This window comes from Natrix helvetica (assembly GCF_964273705.1).
Source record: "Natrix helvetica genome assembly, chromosome: 1".
In the NCBI taxonomy this organism is placed as follows: domain Eukaryota; kingdom Metazoa; phylum Chordata; class Lepidosauria; order Squamata; family Natricidae; genus Natrix; species Natrix helvetica.
In genome coordinates, this window is record NC_138548.1 from 277,780,122 (window position 1) to 277,801,666 (window position 21,545).

At 40.1% G+C, this 21,545-nt stretch overlaps 2 protein-coding genes across 3 annotated transcripts in view; one reads left to right on the plus strand and one right to left on the minus strand.

The window, feature by feature from the left end:
- FNIP1 (folliculin interacting protein 1) overlaps positions 1-235 on the plus strand; it is a 543,489-nt gene extending 543,254 nt beyond the window's left edge. Inside the window, exon 19 of the transcript XR_014173903.1 lies at positions 226-235. The gene's annotated coding sequence lies outside the window, so the exon portion shown is untranslated. The remainder of the gene's footprint in view (positions 1-225) is intronic.
- Positions 236-2,448: 2,213 nt separating this feature from the next.
- FSTL4 (follistatin like 4) overlaps positions 2,449-21,545 on the minus strand; it is a 520,328-nt gene continuing 501,231 nt past the window's right edge. Inside the window, exons 11-15 of one of the 2 annotated variants that reach the window (XM_081936569.1) lie at positions 20,514-20,632; positions 19,519-19,668; positions 13,507-13,614; positions 12,121-12,230; positions 2,449-7,117 (exon numbers count right to left, since the gene is read on the minus strand). In XM_081936569.1, coding sequence (XP_081792695.1) covers positions 6,415-7,117; positions 12,121-12,230; positions 13,507-13,614; positions 19,519-19,668; positions 20,514-20,632 — 1,190 coding nt within the window. In that variant the 3' untranslated portion in view covers positions 2,449-6,414. The remainder of the gene's footprint in view (positions 7,118-12,120; positions 12,231-13,506; positions 13,615-19,518; positions 19,669-20,513; positions 20,633-21,545) is intronic. The other variant, XM_081936570.1, reaches the window with a different exon arrangement.

Here is a 21,545-nt window from a genome sequence, read left to right on the forward strand (position 1 = left end):
CCTGCGAGAGAGGGGCCTCCCGCAGGCGGAGCAGGTCTGACCTCGAATAAATAGTTCGTTAAAAGTCCAATGGGATCAGGATGCTAAAAAGTTGATAGAAAGTTGATAAAGGTTGATAAAAGTTGATAGATGATGAGTCGGGGTCTTAGAGGGAGGAAGGAGATGTTAAAATACTTAGATGGAGAAGAAGGGGGTGGGAGTGATCGAATACCCTTAATTACATAGAATGACGAAGATGACCACAAGGTGAGAGACTGTTCAAGGTGTTCCATGGCAGGATGACCCAAAGGTGGGAGACTATTCACACTAGTTCCAGATGGTTCCAAAGACTCCCACCCAATGTTCCAGGGTTCTCCAAAAATGCAGGGTGAAGTTTAGGGTAATCCTCTCTAGAAATTTACCAAACTTCTTAGGAGTCCACAGGGACTTATAGGGAGCGTTTGGCGTCCCCTGCTGGCGTCGACAAGGCCTGGGGGGGGGCATAGGGGCATTGGGAGCAGCCAGGATATGATGGAAGAAAACAGCAGGAGTCCAGGCACTGGCGACCTTTCTTTCCCTCACCCACCGCCATAGCCACCTCCAGTTAATCTCTCCCGGCTAACTCACCGCCTCCTAGCCATATCTTGTTCTCCTCCCCGGTCTTTAGTTCTTCCGGTCTTATTAACAAGGTCTTTTGGCCGCCAGCAGCAATGCAAACCTCGTATCCTCGTATCTTGCGCCTCACACCCATCTGTCCTGTTTTGTTGTTGTTGTCCTCCCCAGTGTCTTATTATTCATACCAGTGTCTTTCACCGCTCACACCGGCGCAACCCGCAGTCCACAACGCACCACGCTGTGCTCCGCTCCGTGCCGCTCCGTGCCGTTGTTGCCGTTGTTGCCGCTGTTACCGCCATTACAGCCCAGCCCAGCCTTCTCCTCACTCTAAACAGCCTTCCTTCCATTTCCGCGTTCTCTGCCAGACTCCAGACTCCCCCGACCACCCTGGCAGCCCGAAACGGGCTCAAAACAAGCCAGGGTGGACGGGCTATCAGACTCTCGGGCCTCCGATGACATGAGGCCTGGTAGCAGTCCTTAACCCATCGGAGAGCTCCGTAGCGTTTTCCGGAGCTCAGGAGGCGACCGCCATCACCGGAAGCTCCTCCTCCTATCTTTGCTTCCAGTTCCTGCAACCGTTCTTCCTATGTTTTAGCCTCCAGTCCCCTAAACTGTGAAGTGCAGGTTCTGTTGAAATCCCATGTAAATCCCTGTCATTTTGTGTTGACTGACTTTATCTGACTGTGATGACAAGTGCTGAAGACACCACGCAGGGCAATAGCCTATGTGCTGAAGTACTTAATTAAACTAGCCTTGAAGAAAATAAGTCTGTTTGAAGGTCATTCCTAACCTTCCTTAGGCTACGATGACACCATCTGTTTTTTTCAAGATGTAGCCTAAGATGTTCTGGGCAACAGATGGTTCATTCAGTCCTTTAATTTTGATCATAACTCAATTTACCTACTTCAAAGTAAATTAGGATTTCATGAGAGCAATCCTCTGACAGAAGTCTGTTTTCCTGTCCTGCCTGGTAGTAAATTACTTTTACAAAAATATTGTAAGTAATGAGCAATTCAATTTTGTCAGAATATGGGGATGTTATGATGCCTGAGAGACAGTGTGTGTCAGTTCTACCCTTATCCAAACTGATTATATACAGAAAATGGCCATTATCCTAATACTCCAATGGAAAAAATGTGAACCCATAATGCACAGCTTTTAACCACTAGCAAACAACTGTTTAATTTTGCCCTTTGGTTCTTGGTCAAGATTTATTACCTGAATGGGAGGAAAAATGTATTATTATTTTTTTCAAATGATTGTTTCATTTGAACCTCAGGAGTAATTATCAAGGAAGAGAGATGTGTTGTTCTTGCTGTTGTTAATTTAAAATAATACTTCCAAGACATTTCTCAGGGCAAACACCCTCCCAAACCAATTTAAAGAGATGAAAACATAAATATAATAAAAGGGTAACAATAAAACAATGATAAAAACATTGATCGCACTTCCTGTTGTTTATAACGACACTCCCCACTTTTTGCATGCGTATCAAGAAAATAAAGTGGAGCACTATGAAATGGGCATGTTCACATCGGCACACAGACTAGAGCTGGAATTCTTACTAGAAGACTTCCAAGGTCCAACTTTGCTATTGTATTGTATTGTATTGTATTAATCCTTGTCTTCTCTACCAAAATGTCAAAGTAGCCTGTTTAATTCTGAGTGGCACTAAGCAAGGTACAGATAAATTGCTAGATTAATAGTAACAAAACTGCTTTAGCAATTTCCTCTTAAAAAGAAAAATGAACTATTACTAACAAGGTAGATCATGACAACTCTTTCATACTGTCCTTTATTTAAGTAGTGAAAAAAACATTGCATTGGATATCAGGGGTTTGATCATTATCTTAAATCAGCTCATCGAAATCATTGTCCATCCAATAAAACTTTTAATGATATATAAGCATGTTAGGGTAGCTAATTACATGCTATTCCAATTTAGATTATTTCCCCTTAATGACTGTGACTATTAATTTTTGGGAGACAAAGGATAGGAAGTGGTATCCAGATGTCATGTGCGGGCAGACAAAAGAAATAAATCAGGAAATGCAACCAAATGAGATTTAATAAGCTTGAGAAACAAGAGTTGCAAGGAAACAAACTCAATGTTCAACTTTTGTGGTACAGAGAAATTGTGATCTCAGAATAATGGTTATGAAATGTGCACACTTTTCAGTTAGATCAAACATCATTGGAACTGTTCACAAGTTATGTGATGCACCTAAATTAATTATCATTTTCTAAGTAGGATGAGGTCATTTGGATATTTAGAACACACATCAATAGAACTTGAGGGCGAAAGAAGAAAGTCACAGAGGCATCTTTGGAAAATTAACATTTGAATTCACTCTAGTGCAGTGTATTAAAAGTAAACAGAAAGCAGTGAAGCTTATTACACACCCTTCATATCTGAATTTCAAGAATATTTACCTCAACAGATATTTACAAGGATTTTTTTAAAAAAGAAAATCAACATTTTTTCTGCATCTATGTCACAAAAGTTTTAATTGATGGGCAACTCAACTTATTGAAAAATAATAAAAATGGAATAATAAAGCAGCACTCAATAAATCACCTTGACAATAAATAGGATGCAGCTTTACTTTACAATATTTCCAAATGGAGCATACATCCAATATTTAATGTCTGAATTTCCTATGGCTCATAGGAAAGAAAATAGTGGCTTTAGGGGGGAGGTTGTATTTTACCACTGCTCACATTGGGACAAGAGGGGGCACAACCCCTACTACTTTGCTTTTTTGTAATATCTCTCATATCCTATTTTATTTCTGGAAAGTTAAGGAGTGGAGTGCAAGAATTCTGTTGGTCATCAATTTAGAAGACCTAATTCTTCTCCTGTTTCTGTCAAAAATGGGAAAAATGTTTTTAAGTTGTATCAATACTTCAGAATTTGGTTGGTTTCCACTTTTAGTAGCTCCCATGAGTAAATAATGAAAATGGAAGAATGATGAGTAGAGGGAAGGATACACAAAGAATTCTTAGTCAACAATTTGTAGATCCTCAAATATGATTAAATGGTTCTCAAAGCATTTTAACAGAATGAAGTGGCTTACATTTATAATATGGATTCAGTCTACCTGAGATATCCATTAGTAGATGGCCAGAGATAGAAATCTCTCAGGAAAGGCTAATATGTAATAGAGAAATATTTGTCTTATTCCATCCAGTTGAAAACGTGGATTTGGGTTCTTGATAGTAAGCACGTCAAACCACTTAGAAGTTCAATACCTGTCTTATCAATATTGCCTAATCTGTCTCCTCACTCCCCCAATGCATGGACTTCAACTCCCAGAAATCATCTGCCAGCAAGGGTGGATAAGACTTCTCGTAGGACAGATGAAGGATTGTGGGGCATCCATGGTGCTATGTTCTGCATATTCAGCCCATAAAAGCAGGGATCCCCTTTGGAACAGAATATCTTAGCGCACATAGATATACATTTTAAAGCCCTTGGCACATAATCATCAATCAAATTAAAGACGGTTACTGTCTGCTTGGCAGAAATAATGTTGTGCTTCTAAAACACAGTGGTTTCATTTCTTGCAAAAATGATTAAAGAGGGTACTTTTCAAGTTATTACCATATATATTGAATAAATTTAAAATCCAGTCAACAAAATCCCTTTGCAGATGAGGTGGGAGGAAACTTGCCAACATTATGGAAAATTCACCAAACCTTATGGAAAATATATTAAACCCAATTGAAGTTGTATTTTAAAATGCATCAAGAATAAAAGCATCAGATAAAGGGATCTGAGCTCTCCTGACTTAAGGTACACTGGGACTTTGTATTTGTGCGTGTATCTGTATTCCAAATGTATTTATTTAGAGTTTCCATTCTTAACAAGATGCATTTACGTCACATCTTTTTAAATGGGCAAGTGTATTCGCATTCTATGTTGAGTCAATGCACAAGTCTTAGTGTCTTCGCATCATTGGTATATCTTAATTTCTGTTAAATTGCAGTAAAAATTTGCTTTAATGGACTTCAGATGCAATAAACAAAATCTGTCAGTATAATGTATGGTTCTGTGCATGCATCAAAGCACATTTGCCATTTACACATGCATAACAATCCCATGCACCATTTTATCCATGCGTACAATATATCAATTACGCATGTGTAAATCCCTATTCCCATTTTATGCATGTATAGATGTGTAAAAATCTGCAGATATAAAACCTCATTCTGATTTAATGGATGCTTTACTTTAACAGGCATCCCCTTTCCCTTTTAGTTCATTAAGTTGAGTGTTACTTTATTCTGTGTTTCATAACTAAATTCTAATTGACTATAAATGAGGACATTATGAATGAAAGAAGAATATGAAGAACAGCAAAATGGAATATAGATTTTTTTTAAAGGCTTTTCTTCCTAAGATCCTAGATGACAGATATGTCTGATTTATATAAAAGCTAAAAGTTTTCTGCACAAAAATATGCTATTAAAAAGAGTGCTTTTAAAGATGTATCTATTGTTTCTACGAAGGGCCCAATTTCTTTGACGAATAGTAAATTTTAAATGAAGGGGAATAAATGCTTTCTGAAAAATGTTTCTGCACTGGAAACATTGTACTGCTTCTTTTCTCTAATGCTAAAATAGCAGCTTATTTTTGTACACTTTGTATGGCTGATGCTGTTCAAAAAATAAACTTAATATCTCTCTCTGTGGATTACATAGAAGATATTTGCATATTTGTTCATTTATTGACACCTTAAACAAAGTTTCCTAGATCGGGAGGTCCTGCAACTCCGGCTACATCAGGTACACGTGCTTGGGTTAGGTCTGACAGAACGATCTAATACAATATCATTTGGTTATACGTGTGGATGTGCGTGCGTGCGTGCGTGCGTGTGTGCGCATATAAATTTTACCCTTTGAAGGAACTGTATTATCTAAAGAGAAAACCATGGCTTACAATGGAAATCCTACTCCTAACAATTTCAGTTGGTCTGTTCCAAGCATGATTACATCTGGACTAAATCCAGTATTTCTTTCTTTCCATTTTTCTGAATCAATTTCATACTTTCCTCTCTATCCTTGATTTGTCATTTCTTAAGTGTTGCATTTAGTGTTGACTGTAGTGCCTTCAGTACAATGCCCTCATGATAAGAGAGGGACTGGGGAAAAGGTTGCCATCCCTGAAATATGTAAGAGTAGCAGAAGTTGAAACAACACATCGTCCAGTTTTTCACCTTACCGCCTCAGTCTGTTTTTAGATGAGTGAGTTTGCCTTTTAAAATAGGCAAACCTTTTGCCTTGATATTATCTGCTATACAGAATGATTCCAGAAATCTTTGACATGAATAGTTCTATAAAGTCTAAATTCCTCCAGCTCTTCCATCCTTGTAAAAATAAAATATCTAAGTGACAAGGTTGATCTCATGTCACATGGCACAATGTTGCACACAAAATGTTATGTTGGAATAACAGAATGAAAACCAATTACCTAGAGAGAACCGAAAGATTGATCAGCCTTTCAAGATAAAAGTGAGGCTCTGTAAGATGTCACGTATAGCATCTCAGGTGAATCATTCCTTTCCCAGGGTATATCCCATACATTAAGTCATTAAATCTGACTCAACATAAATTCCCAGTACAACCAATTCCAATTAGCAGATCATACCCTATTTGCAATAGGCCAGTCTTCTACTGTGAAATGTATACCAGTTTCCCCCCTCAGTGTAAAAATATACAATGCTACTGCATATATATTTTTTCGCTGCAGTTAAATGTTCAATCAGTCCTTTTTTTTTTCCTGAAAGTTCTGGTTTCTTTTTCCTTTTGTATATTTTTTCATACATCTCCTACCCAGACTACTGTGTTGCCCTTCTTGATTCCTGAAACTTCACAGCGTAATGTATTTTGTCTGCCATTAATTATAAAGAGTGAACTCTTTGCTGGTGTTAGAAGGTATTGACCAAATAATCCACTGTCTTGGATAATTCTGTTGTAGCTGTTCCAGGGCCAGTCTTTAGGTCTGATAGGGTCTTTTAAGTTCTTCAAGAGGTCCATTTTCCCTGTCGACAACTCAATAAAAAGCACATCTGTTTGCAAATGTGAAGAAGCATAAATATAATACTGATTGGCTTCAGTGAAAGAGGATTGAAATGTCAGATGAGATATGTGCATAGAGGTTTGTAAATCATAAATCAACTTGATTTCTCCTTGGACAGTTATGGCCTGGACTCTGATCCTCCTACTCTCTTCATCTGCACTGACCAAATAACGTCCATCTGGAGAGATGTAGGGAGTACCTGATACATCATCATTGGGACCAATAACAGAATCTGTAACACTATCAATGATAAGTTGCGGAATTCTCGGTATGGACTTGTTTGCTTTGCACTGCACAAAGAAATAACCTCCCAAGTGAGTGTAGGCCATGGCTTGGGGCAGGCAGCTGTAGTTTCCAAAGCTGATAGTTTTGATAGGAGCCATGGTTTCCAGGTCAATTTTGTGAACTGCAGCCTTTGACTTATTGAAGATGAAACCAAACCTGTAAATAAAAGGCAAAACATGGCATAACTAATTATGCACTTTAAGAAACGTGGTTCCATTCATGAATGAACAAGTTTATGGTGCCCAAGTGCTCAAAACCAAAATTCATGTTTTAAAAACCTTTATAGCACACAATTTTGAGGTGAAATGCCAAACTTCAGCCTCATGTCTGAGATACTATGGCCCACCTTCCCAAAAATTGGAGTGAACATCATAAACAGTGAGTGAAGTGAGCACAGAAATTAGACACCATGAACAATAAATTAATTTCAAATATTTAGTATGACCACTGCTGCATCTTTAAAAACTTCTCATCTGTCAAAGTGAAAATTACAGTTTGATGAAAACTCTGCAGAAGCTTTGGGCAACCCCCAATTCTGGAGCCTCATCTTACCCAACCTTGCTTAGATCAAATGTCACACTATATTTTGATCATGGAAAGGAATGAGGCAAAGAAATTTTACCTTGTTTAATGCCACATAGAGCTTAATTCTGAGCTGCAATAGAATATATTTAGTTGGACACACAGAGATATTCATGGAAGAAAGATATTAAAGGTGAAATAGCACACTGTCAGGTTTTGTACTATGAAATAAATGGATTCTGTGCTTTCAAGATTTCAAGAGAGTGAAATGGTGAAATGCCCGAGGACATTTTTGGGTAATAGCGGAAGATCATTGCTTCTAGCATTTGCTTTAAGTCTCTTGCTGGAAAAAAATTAGCATTATCCTTCTGGTTACTGCTTTTCAGTGTCTTAATGTATGTTTACATTGCATAAAGATTTTTAAATATATCAGACTAACGTAAACCAGACCTCAATAAGTGATATAGAAAACTATTTTTTTCAAGATATGGAAGTCTTTTCTCAGTGTTCTCATTGAGTTGCTCTTAGCCATTGGTAGCATAGACATTTGAAATCAAAGGGTTTACTAAATCTACATCCATTGCAAAATATAAATGTCTGTATAGAAGAACTAGCTGGGGACACATATGATGGTAGATTTTTGGGGAGGGAGGGGGAGATGACAGTATATCCTGGTACCCTTTAAACCCTTCCTTCCTTTGCAGAAAATGCTTATTAAACAGAATGAGGTGGAAGAGTGCTAGAAGGGTTGAAGAAACACTAAATGGTGCGATCTGTCTTGAATTGAAAAGACGGTATTTCTCATTGTGACTTAAATTCAAAAGAATTAATAGAAAATGTACTACATGGATGGCCCCTCCACCTGGAGAAATCAAAATGATAAGATTATGGTATTTGGACTACCAAATCTGGATGACCACAAAGGCCAGGTATATAGCAGCATTAATTTGGAATGGGTTTTTGTAATTTCTCAATCCCAATCCATAGTTTGTGATTTTTCTCCCCAGATCCTAATGTTCCAATACTTTTGATTGAAAACCATATTTCTGACAGTTCTAGTACATAGAAACTTATTCTTTCTCCAAATAGTAATCATTATTGTAAACCACAAAGATTTTGGGATTGTGGTGGATAGTGCATAATTATGTGTTTGTGTGCATGTGTAAACAGAAAAAATAGAGTTGAAAGCTGCACAATATCAGGCATAAAAATTCATTCTTTAAGAAAAACGGTTTTATATTCTCTGATCCTGCAAATAACCCTGGGATTTAGTTTGTCTTGCCTCAATTACAAATTAAAAAAGAAATCTAGTGCAAAAAATGAAAATGGTTTGTGACTAAGGAGTAATAAGATTATGCCTGCTGTTTCTTTGTATCAGGATGCATTGAAGTGCATTTTAAAGAAAAAAAATACTTTGTTTAAAATCTCTTCCATTCTTACAAAAATGTAAGGCTGCAGTGTAAACCAGTGGTAACTTTAAGATACAAAGTTTTCAACTTCCCTCCTCATGGCTGACTGGGGAATTCTGGGAGTTGAGGTTTACATACCTAAAAGCTGCCAAGTTTGAGAAACATGGGTCTAAAAAGACATCTGGTAGTCAGATTTATATGCTCATGGAGATTTCATAGGAGACATACCCAGGGTTACATTGACAGGTGAATGAGACAGATCAATGATGCACCTGCTGTTATTAAACAAGCATTCAAGCATTTACTGTACATTCCCTCAATTTCTTTCCTCTGGGTGGCTAGATTTTGTTGTTGTTGTTCAAATCCAGATTTTGAACATTACTAATTATGATTTCTTCAAGGAGGCAGCTTCAAAAATCATTAATTTATATTGACATCAATACTTTTGTCATTTCTTATGAGATAAAAAGATGTAGTACAGGGATTCTTCCAAGCTCTACCACCTGTCTTAGCTGACTCTAGCTCATTCCATTTTTGGACCTTAAATCATTGGTTGCTAAATCATTGTTTGAGTTGACATGCAAATATGTGCGAACTTCTTGCAAACTTGAAATCTAAATTGAAAAATTGAAGATAGGCTCTCAAGATCACTTGGGATTGGTATTACTCTAACAGCATCCCATGGTAAGCTCCCTGCCTGAGCTGTGGGATGCCATCTCAAGGCTGACTGTGGAATTCTCCAGGCTTATAATCCTGGAGGACTTCAATGTGCTCTCCCTGGGACTAACCTTGGAAGCACCTCGGGAGTTCATGGCCACCATGGTAGTTATGGGCCTATTCCAAGTCATTCATGGTCTGACTTGAAACATACAAGACATGACTTTCTCATCAGAGCAGTGGCAAGAAGGGAGAGCATATGGCCAGATAACAAATCTGATCATGATCAAACTCTATTTATTACATTTATATTACTCCTTTCCTCCAAGACCTCCAGGTAATTGACCTAGGGATTCCATTTCAGGTGATCCCCACTATAGCAATCCTGTGATATGATTTGGATGGTGGTGGTGGTGGGGGCAGGTCAAAGTTATCTAGCCAATTTACATGACTCAGGTTTCTTGAGCTTTATTCCAACAATTTAATTACTGCAAAACCCCACTTCACCTAGATTACACCTGGAATCCCATTGCAATTCTATGGATCCATATTGTTGTGCTTTTATTTTGGTTTTATCTTAATTTAATATTTTATTATATTGTCCACATATTTTGTTATACATATAATTATATATATTTGTTTTTGTAGATTTTCATGGGTGTAGGTATGCTGGTTTTGTTGTATTCGGGTCTTTTCCCGTGTAAGATTGAGATTGTCTTTGCAACGTTTCGGCAAGATCTCACTTGCCATCTTCAAGCTTGGGTTTAAAATGGGAACGGAGCTGCCGTCTTTCTGTAAATCTTGGTGGGAGAGGATGGGGTGCTGGCTTTGTTTCAGTAAGTGGAATGATTGGTTGTGTGGTTGTATCATGATTGGTGGATTGGTGCTGATTGGTGCTGGCTGTGTGTGCATTGTTGTTTTGTATTGTAACGGCTTGGGTGGTGGGTGGTGTTCGTTTGTTGGCTAGGGCTGGTTTCCAGATGTTTGGTAGGCGGGAGGTATCATCACGTTTATTCATGTTGTGGGGGTGTTTCTCTATTTCGATGGCTTCCATAATTAACACCCCCACAACATGAATAAACGTGATGATACCTATATATTGTATGTATGTTTATATGTAACAAAATATATTTTGTATGATGCTTTATTTAATTTGAATTTGTATATCAGTGATTGCATGTTCCCTGTAGATGTCATATGCTAATTAAAATTAAAATAAACATCTGGAATTGGAATATTAGTATACATACTGTGTTTCCCCGAAAATAAGACAGGGTCTTATTTTCTTTTTACACACAAAATATGGCTTGGGCCTTATTATGAGGGGAGGGTTTATTGTTTTGGGGTTGCCGGGTGTCTGCTCTCTTCCGAGCGGGCTCCCAAAAGCTGTGCACAGCCTCATGGGCGAATGGCTGTGTTGCCCTGTCGCAGCAGCGCAACACAGCAGCCATGAAGCGACCACACTCATGAGCAGCCATCCGGCAAACCCCCTTTCCAGCTGGGCACAGTGCCATTCACTGACCTAGGGGTATTGCCAAGCTGCGTGATCGCCTGTTCGCCGCCGTCCGGCTCCTGCAACTTGGCGCTTTCAAAATGCCAGTGAATGGTACTCTGCATGGCTGGAGAGGGGGGTTGCGCGAGTGGCTGTTTTGCTCTCATTCGCACGCCTCCCAGCCTCATGATGCCCTGGCCCAACTCTCTCTGCAGAGGAAGAGCATCTCCACTGCCACCGCCACAGCATGGCTTTTTCTGCGGCTTCTTACAGTGCAACACAGCCATTCGCCCATGAGGTTGTGCCCAGCTCTTTGGGAGCCCGCTGGGAAGAGAGCAGCCACCTGGCAACCCCCCTCTTCAGCTGGGCACAGCGCTGCTCACCAACCTAGCAGTATCCTGAAGGCGCCAAACAACGTGATCACCTTTTGATCCCCTACGGTTCCCGCGGCTTGGCACCTTTGGGATAGCGCTATGTTGGTGAGTGGCGCTCTGCCTGGCCGGAGGTGGGGGTTGTCCAGGGGACTTATTTGCAGGGGAGGGCTTATATTTTTGCCCACCTTATTATCAGGACTTGTTGTATTTTGGGGGAAACACTGTATGTGTATCAGTATACATATATGAATGATAATAATTTATATGTCACCATTGCCTGTGCAAATGTATATTGCTATTTAAAGTAAACGTATACAATTTCTGAAATTAAAACAAAGCATAGGTTTTTCCCCCTTCATTAAAACAAATAACAGCAAAAATAGTGTTGCATTGTCATGGCAAACCTTTGGCAACTCACTGGAAATGATTCTGCATATTGTACAATCAATTGGCTTCATAAATATTGATGATATTGCTTTATGACTAGATCAGGGTTTCCCCAATGACGGCTCCATTGCTTCTTGGGGTACATTCTGTCTGTCTGATATCATAACCTATTTTTATACTGTCAAGAGGTTTTACAGAAGATGTTATGTCTTCCTCATGAGGTTTTTTTTTTTTTGCAAGAGTACAAAATCAAAGCAGTATTATTTTTGACTCAGAAGAATTGTTAGACCGAAGGTACAGCTGTTAGAGAACTCTCACCTGATGTGATTGATAATCAGATTTGTAGGTGGAATAAAATAATCATCCATTCCAGTCAGGTGGGTACCAATGATCTGCTGGTTCTCTCCTGTACTTGCTTCTGATATTACCTACCATGAATAAACAAACATTGGCCACTGATAGGAGCAAGAAAGGAAGTACTGATATAAATATCTAGAACAGGGGTGTCAAACTCAAGGCCCAGGGCTCAGATCTGGCCTGCAGGGTACTTAGATCTGGCCTACGAGGCTACCCTGGAAACAGCAAAGGACTGGTCCCGCGGTGCTTCTGCCAGTGAAAACTGGCAGAGGGTTGCAGGAGGCCGTGACAGCCAAAAACAGAGCTTGGGAACCTGTTTTCGCTGACAGAGTGCTCAGGCCACCACAGGTGCCCCTGACATGAGTGACATTGAGCTGGCCATGCCCACCCTGGCCCCACAATGTCAAACACAACCCTTATGTGGCCCTCAATAAAATCGAATCTGACACCCCTGATCTAGAAGGCCTAAAATGCATACAAGGCCAACAAGATTGTGGTCATCTGCATAATAGTATTCCATAAGACAAAAGGATGGTCATATCAGTTCCTAAAAATGTTGATAAAATAACATCTCTTTGTAGGTTTTTTTATTTTTTATTTTAAATATTTTATTTTGTTTGTACAAACTTCACATCTTTGCAACACATTACATTTTTTTACCTATCTGTTGTGATTTTTTTATCTATACAAGTAATTTTTTTATAACTATAGCTTTGTATATTTGTGCATTTACATTATTTCATACATTTTTTATTCTATATGTAATAATCTATATATTCTAATAATTAAAAGTGATGTCTGATTAAATGATGATAAGAAGAATGGGGGGGGTAGACTTCTATGATTCCATTATGCTTGAAGGATTGCTTTTGATCTAGTGGAGATCTTGCAAACAAGATAAAGAAAGAGGTTGCTAATTCTTCTTTCGTTCATCATCTCCTTGCCCCCATCTCCAGAATCTATTCTGGGGGATGATCTCCTCCAAAAGTAAGGAGAATGAAGCAAGAGGCTGAAGAAGAGGACAACTCAACAGAAAGCATTTTCTCTTGCTCTTTCATTAAGTGATAATTCTTGGAGATCAAAAACGTCTCAGTGATGTTGAGTATCTTCACCAAGTGACACTGAAATTGTCAGTACCTTTCAACGAGCAAGTTTCTGGCTGTCAGTTCTGTTTTCAGACTGCTCAAAATAAAATAAAAGATGGAACTACTCTAAACAGAGGAGCAGAGGAGGGTGCAAAACTGGTATGCAAATGAACAAGTATATTTCTATTTTTAAAATCTTTTTTATAGAAAACTATAAATACGCATTGGCATACAATACACATTAAACTCATTGGAAACGTACCTGTAATGTTGGATGGGATTTCTTCATATCCCCCCAGCTAAGTATCCATATTTGGTCATGTGATTTATCATAATGTAACTTCACTGGCAGAGGATCGACATCCAGAGACTTCAAAGAAACAACAAAACAACAACAAAAACCAATTGTGTTAGTTCTTTTTCATGAAGAGGGAATGCAGTCTCTGAATCCGGAAACTAGCGCAGTTAACGAATGGCAAATGAGAATTGCTGGACATGTTTTCCATTTTCTATTAAAATTAGACAATATAAGACTACCATTTCTACTGTAAATACCCTGTAGAAGACCTCATGGCCTATTGAGACCTGCTCCTTATATTAGTAGTACTAATGTCATCTATGATATCATCCTGCAGATGGTCACCCAACATCATTATTACATATGCAATTTCATGCCATTGGCATCAACAAAAGACCTAAGTCTATTGGCTTTTCTCCATACAGTGTTCATTACATCCAAAAATGAGGAGCTTTGGAACATCCCCTGCTTGCTATTTTACCAAAGTTTCTCTCTCTTTCTTTCTTTCTTTCTTTCTTTCTTTCTTTCTTTCTTTCTTTCCTTCCTTCCTTCCTTCCTTCCTTCCTTCCTTCCTTCCTTCCTTCCTTCCTTCCTTCCTTTCCTTCTTTCTCTTCTCCTTTCTTTTTCTTTCTTTCTTCTTTCTTTCTTTCTTTCTTTCTTTCTTTCTTTCTTTCTTTCTTTCTTTCTTTCTTTCTTTCTTCCTCTTTCTTTCTTTCATATATATGCTGGTCTTGTTGTATTTGGGTCTTTTCCTGTGTAAGATTGAGATTGAGATTGAGGTCCCACTCGCCATTTTCAGGCTGGCGTTTTCGGCTTCGTGCAATCTCAATCTTACATGGGAAAAGACCCGAATACAACAAGACCAGCATACCTACACCCGTGAAAATCTACGAAAACAAATATATATTTGATTAGCCGATGAGAGCTAAATAGCTTGAAATAGATCTATACTAGTCTCCCTTTATTTATTTATCAGCACAAATGCAACACAAATGTAACAAAGGCAACATTTAAAAAATGGCTTTCTGCCTGGCTTTCTCCTAGGGTGAGCCAAAAGACAGAAAAAGGGAAGCAGTATGCTCCCTCCCATATTTGGGCATACCATGGGTTGTGACATATACATATCAGTGGTGGGTTCCTACTGGTTTGCACCGGATCGCGCAATCCGGTTCCAGACCGAACCCGGAAGTAACCGGACCCGGAAGTAACTTCTGGGAACCGGCACCGGCCCTGTCGCTCGATCGCCCTTGCTGTTACAATGCAGCTCACTCGCTCGCTCCCCCGCCCGTCCACACTAAACTAGCTAGCCCAGCCCGCTGCTCACTGATTGGCTGGAGTCCAGCCAATCAGTGAGCAGTCTGGAGGCAACCCATTAAAAAGCGGGTCCTCCATTTCAAAATCTCTTCCCTTCGCCTTCCAGGAGCTTGCTGCTTCCCTCAGGTAAGCAACTAAGCTCGAGGGGGGCGGCGGGAGGCTAGCTTCGCCAAGGAAAGGCCTCCGGGCCTTTCCTTGCTGAAGCGCCGGGCTGGCATAGGCCGGGTGGGTGGCGGGCGGTGAGCCTCCGCGAGGAAAGGCCTCCGGGCCTTCCCTTGCTGAAGCCGCGAGCTCGCGGGGCCGTTGCGGGCGGCGGGAGGCAAGGTTTCGTGAGGGAAGGCCTCTGGGCCTTCTCTCACTGAAGCCTGGGGCTTGCGGGGCCGTCGCGGGCGGCGGGAGGCAAGGTTCCGCGAGGGAAGGCGTCCAGGCCTTCTCTCGCTGAAGCCTGGGGCTCGCGGGGCCGTTGTGAGCGGCGGGAGGCAAGGTTCCGCGAGGGAAGGACTCCAGGCCTTCTCTCGCTGAAGTCGGGGGCTCGCGGGGCCGTCGCGGGTGGCGGGAGGCAAGGTTCCGCGAGGGAAGGCCTCCAGGCCTTCTCTCGCTGAATCCGGGGGCTTGCGGGGCCGTCGCGAGCGGCGAGAGGCAAGGTTCCACGAGGGAAGGACTCCAGGCCTTCTCTCGCTGAAGCCGGGGGCCTCGCGGGGCCGTTGCGAGCGGCAGGAAGCAAGGTTCCACGAGGGAAGTACTCCAGGCCTTCTCTCGCTGAAGCCGGGGGCTCGCGGGGCCGTCGCGAGCGGCGGGAGGAAGGCCCTGGGCGGCAGGCGGCAAGGTTCCTCGATGGAGGGCCGAAAGCCCCCCGCCCCCCCTCTCCAGCCTTGCCTGGCTGGCTAAGCCTGCCGGCGGCCTGCTTAGTGACAGTCTTACCTGTCCTGCTGCCTCTCTCTGTCTGTCTGCTGCCTGTTGCATTCATCCATCGCATCGGAGTGCTGCTGATTCTGCCTGCTGGTAAGTGACTTGGTTTTTTTTTCTTTTATTTTTTTAATGTATTTTAAAATAATATTTTATTTATTGTGCATAGAATTTTTTAAAATAATTTTACTTAAAAGTATTGAGTGTAGAATATTTTAAAATGGTTTACTTCAAATTATTGTTTGTGGATTCTTTTTTTAAATTGTCTTAAGACTATTTTAAAAAAGATTCTATCCAAAATAAATTAAAATAAACCATTTTAAAATATTCTATACTCAATACTTTAAAATGTATTGTGTATAGAATTGTTTTAAATTGTTTTATTGTAATTCATTGTGTATTGAATGTTTTTAATGGTTTCATTTTAAATTATTGTGTGTGGAATAGTTTGAAATGGTTACAGTATAAATTATTGCTGGTGGAATAATGGTTACAGTTGGTACAATACCTTAAAATAGTTATAGCATAAATTATTGCTGGTGGAATACTTAACAATGGTTTTTAAGGATTTTTTTTTATTTATAGAATATCTTTTTTAAATTATTGTTTGGGAATTTTTATGTTTTAATTGTTTATAAAATATATTTACTACAAGAAATGTTATTCCTTTTTGCAAATGTTTTCTTTGTGATGCAATATGTTGCTTAAAAGTGTTCAGACCAGGTTTATATATCTCAAAGTGGGTGCTTTTCTATGGGCAGGCCAGGTTGGTGCAAGGCAGCTTTGCCACATTTAATGTGTTTCACCCTGGTTGTTTAGGTAATTCTGGTTGCTGGTTCTGTGAGCTTCCTGGCACTGTCCTTTATAATTTCCCACAATGCCTTGATGGTTTTTATTCCAGTGGCTTTGTCTTTCCTGTTCTTAGGGTTAGGGAAAAAAACTGGTTTCATCTGCAGTCTTTTGGGGGGAAATTGTTTTTGTGTGTGTGTGTGTGTGTGTGTGTGTTTTCCTGGCACTGTCATAGTTTGTGTTTGTGGGTATGTAATGTCCCGCAGTTATCTACACATTAATAATGATCAAGTACTAATAATATTTCCTTATACATTTTAGTGACCTTTCCTTTCATAATTGGTGTTTTCTTTCATACTTTTAGATTTCTAATTGCTGTTTCTGTTAGTTAGCAATTGATAAAACAAATTCCACGTGAAAAAGTATTCAAAGCCTTCTTGGTTTTAATTGTCAATTTATTCATTCTTGCACATTCTAATATTTATTCATTTTCATATCTTTGTTTTTTCCACTGTTGTGCAAACACAATTCCAACAGCTGTTAACATGTGTAAAATTAAATATGTATTTATTCCCTTTGAAATACAAGTAGTAAGTAGTAAGCTACTTACCTTCTGTAAGTAGCTCTTTTATTGTTTTGTGTACTTATTTTAATCTTATTTAAGTAGTAAGTGCACAAAATTATAAATTTCCTTTTTTTATATCTTCTTTTTGTAGATCATTCATTGGGGCAAAAAAAATCAGTGACATTGTCTTGGCCACTCCCATCCGGTCACATGACTGCCAAGCCACTCCCACACGGTCACATGGCCGGCAAGCCACTCCTACCCGGTCACATGGCTGGCAAGCCACTCCCACAAAGGAGGCCACACCCACAGTGTAGGTTCCAAAAAATTTTGAAACCCACCACTGGTACATATACACACATTCTCTCTCTCTCTCTCTCTCTCTCTCTCTCTCTCTCTCTCTCTCTCTCTCTCTCATGTGAAAAAGAAAGTATGCCTTCTTTGTGTTCTATAGTTTTATACATCAGGACACAGTAAAAATCATCTGGTCCCTAGCGTTTTTTAATTGTAGGTAAAACCTCAGATGAAGAAAACACATCATATATTACACCATGTCATGATGAAAGTCAATGGAATGGAATGACTATTTGGAAGTTAATGTTAAACCTAATTTCAGTGCATATGAAGTCATTGCTATGGGAAACCTTATTATTGGCTTCCATTGTACTCAATTGAATCTATTTTAAGTAAGGATGATGTGCAAAGATCAGGCTTCACGTGCTACATCTTACAACAGGATAGAACCTTGATGTACTTATATTTTGGATCTGGTCACATACAAACAGTGTTATATTGAATATTAGTACAAGAAAATAATTTCAGTCAGCAAATCCTGAGACTCATACATGCATATGTTCATTGATATTTTAGAACCCATTAGAAGAGGCCTGAGGCCACTCTCTTGTGGGGTGCCGCAGGGGTCGGTCCTCTCGCCCCTTCTGTTCAACGCATATGTGAAGCCGCTGGGCGAGATCATCCGTGGTTTTGGGGTTGAGTATCATCTGTATGCTGATGATACTCAGCTGTACATCTCAACCCCAAGCCACCCCAACGAGGCTGTCGAAGTGATGTCCCGGTGTTTGGAAGCCGTCGGGGTCTGGATGGGGGACAACAGACTCAAACTCAACCCCTCCAAGACTGAGTGGCTGTGGCTACCAGCACCTCGGTTCAGCCAGCTGACTCCATCGCTGGCCATAGGGGGCGAACAATTGCCCCCAGTGGAACGGGCGCGCAATTTGGGCGTCCTCCTAGATGCCCGGCTGTCAATGGACGACCATGTGGCAGCCGTGGCAAGGGGGGCATTCCACCAGGTTCGCCTGGTGCGCCAATTGCGCCTCCTTCTGGACCGGGATGCCCTACGCACGGTCACTCATGCACTGGTGACGTCTCGCCTGGACTACTGTAATGCTCTCTACATGGGGCTTCCCTTGGGATGCGCCCGAAGACTGCAGCTAGTCCAGAATGCAGCTGCGCGGGTAGTCATGGGGAGTAACAGGTACTCCCACGTAACACCGCTCCTGCGCGAGCTGCACTGGCTGTCTGTGGTCTTTCGGGTGCATTTCAAGGTTCTGACCACCATCTTTAAAGCGCTCCATGGCATAGGGCCTAGCTACCTGCGGGATCGCATCCTCCCACACACATCCCTGCGGCCAATTCGCTCTCACAGGGAGGGGCTTCTCCTGGTGCCGTCCACTAGGCAATGCCAACGGGCGACACCAAGGAGTAGGGCCTTCTCTGTGATGGGCCCAACCCTCTGGAATGACCTCCTCCCCGACATTAGAACCACCACTGACCTCCGCTCCTTCCGACAGAAATTGAAGACACACCTGTTCCGACTGGCTGGCCTGGCATAATTATAACGTCTACCTCCTGGCATACATATTTCTTACTGGTTTTTAGAGGGATTGTTCTTTTAAACTTAATTTTATATGATATTGGGGTTTTAAATTTTGTACATTCTAATTATTGACTTAGCAGTACAGTTCTGTATATCTTTTTATCCTCCTCTTATTTATGTATCTATCTATTTAATAATTTTAATAGTCTAAATTTTATAGTTATTTATGTTGTATTTTTGATATGGACTGTACACCGCCCCGAGTCCCTTTCGGGAGAGGGGGCGGTCTATAAGCGCTAAGAAATAAATAAATAATAAATAAGAGTGCAGTAGAAAATGATCCTTTTTCTACTGGCTATTTTATCTTGCTTGTAATGGAAACCTTGTCATTTTTATAACAAGCTGCAAATAGGGGTTTCCCCCCTCAACAAGCAGACCAAACAGTAGACCGTAAGCCATAGTTAAGGCAGTAGCTAGAATTTCCCCAGGGAAACAGCAAAATTCTTTGCACTGTGAAGGCTATTTTTCCCCTTCTTAAAACAACTAGTTGTCACTGTAAGATTACCTGAATGATTTTCTGCGTCTGAATATCAAGGATCATTATTCTATTCCACTTAGGCTGAGTAACATAAATATATTTGTCTCTAACATTGACAGCAGAAGCCCAGAGGCAAGACTGAACAACTTCACCTTCAAGAGTAGGACAGACATCTGCCTGAAATAAAAAGAGGAATAGAGTTTGAATCTCTGTCAAATGTATTCACAAAGAGGGAATCCTCCCTCCCCAAACCTGAGGATGCTAAGTAAAAATTATGCACTTGCTTAACTACAGAAATTTTCTTACTTGTACTAGAAACAGCCTTGTGCTCTTTAGTATGCAATAGTTTGAATTTTATTTTATTTATTATATGGATTCATAATCTGCCTTGTTCCCCCAAAACTCAAAGCATCTCTCTCCAGCATGAACATTAACTTTCAGATTGGATCTGTTGTTCTGCATTCAAAATTGCATTTTCTATAGCCAAATGCAATGTATCATATCAACAAACAAGTGCCAAACTCATCTTTGTACTTTTTTAGTCATACACGTTTGTATAACTTGTTCTCCCTTTTCATAAATCAATTAGGTTCAGGTTTCTCAATTAAATTAGGCTCAGGTTTCTCAGTTTGTGGCTTGAAACCGGATAAATTTGGTTCTCCAGAGGGATTCCACCTTAGAGCAAATTGGGGGAAGGTTGTCACAATATTTTTTTTTAAAAAAAATCCCTTGATGTGGCTTGCACAGACAAGAAGGGACACTGTTAAAAATTCATTTTGTGCCTGCTCCTTTTACAAATCATTACAGTACCACAAAATTTGCAAATTCATCTAGTATATAGATTAAGATTTAATTATTAAAACTAAGTAGTGAATTTATTTCCTTAACACATCATCAAGGAATGTTGTTTATAGGGGAGATATCATTTATGTTAGAAGCGACCATATCTACAGAATTTAAGAATCCCTGAATTAGATCAACATTATCAATACTCTGAATATTAATCATGATCCCAGACTTACATAACTGGGGAACACTTTCTCATTTGGTTTGATATGTCTCTGGATCTCACAGTCAGTTGGCTGAATTATTGTGATTCCATCCTCAGAAAAGACATAGAACATGCTTCCCACGCTGAGCCCTTGAAGAAGAAAAAACAGAACAAAAAGAGCAAGGGAAGAAAAGTCATATTTCCTATGTCCAAAATCAAAATGAAAGCCAAACCAGAAAAGGAAAGTACTAACAAGGAAAGGCTAGAAGGAAAAGGAAAAACACCTAAAAATTAGGATGCTTTTGGTGCATTCACAAAACTAAAGTTCATATCACAAGTACGGCTTCAAGGTGTGGGAAAAGAGGTATAGGTAGACCCAAAAATGTTTTGCCTTGGTGGTAGCAGTCAAAACTTCAAATAAGGAACTGGGGTCTGTTGATCAGACAAACAGGTTTCCTTCCTTTACATGAAAAAAGGGACCTCTAACCATTTTGGTGTTTTAGAAAAATGCCTCAAAGGCAGGAATTCTATAATGGATTGCACATAGTACCAAACTGAAGCAATACATGTTACCTATGGCTTTCAGGGAATATTTTGTTTGGTGTCCAATAGCCTTTGGGGATCGGTCAGTTCTCATAGCCACCAAAGCAAAGACATTTTTGAAATTTTGCAAACTCTAATTCACAAAAATGGAACCTTTTAGCATTGCAACAGCACTCATCTGTGAAAACTGGGGCATTCCAGAAGTTTGAGAAAAATAATTTGTCAATGAGCTGCTAGTAAAAGATTGCATTCTACATTTGTGCTTCATCAGAATGTCCCATGACTTAGGCAGAGGACTTCATTTTCCATTACATGCAGAAGCAGTAATAAATACACTGTATGCTGTATTGAGCAGCTTTTCCATCATTTTTCAGCAATCCAATTAATACACATGATTAGAGTACAGATTTATACTGGCTGTTTTGTAATGGCTACTGTCATTCCAAGTGATATTGATAGTGTACTTATCTGCCAAACATCCATAGTTCTGTTGTGGTCAAATTTTGTTTTACTACTTTTT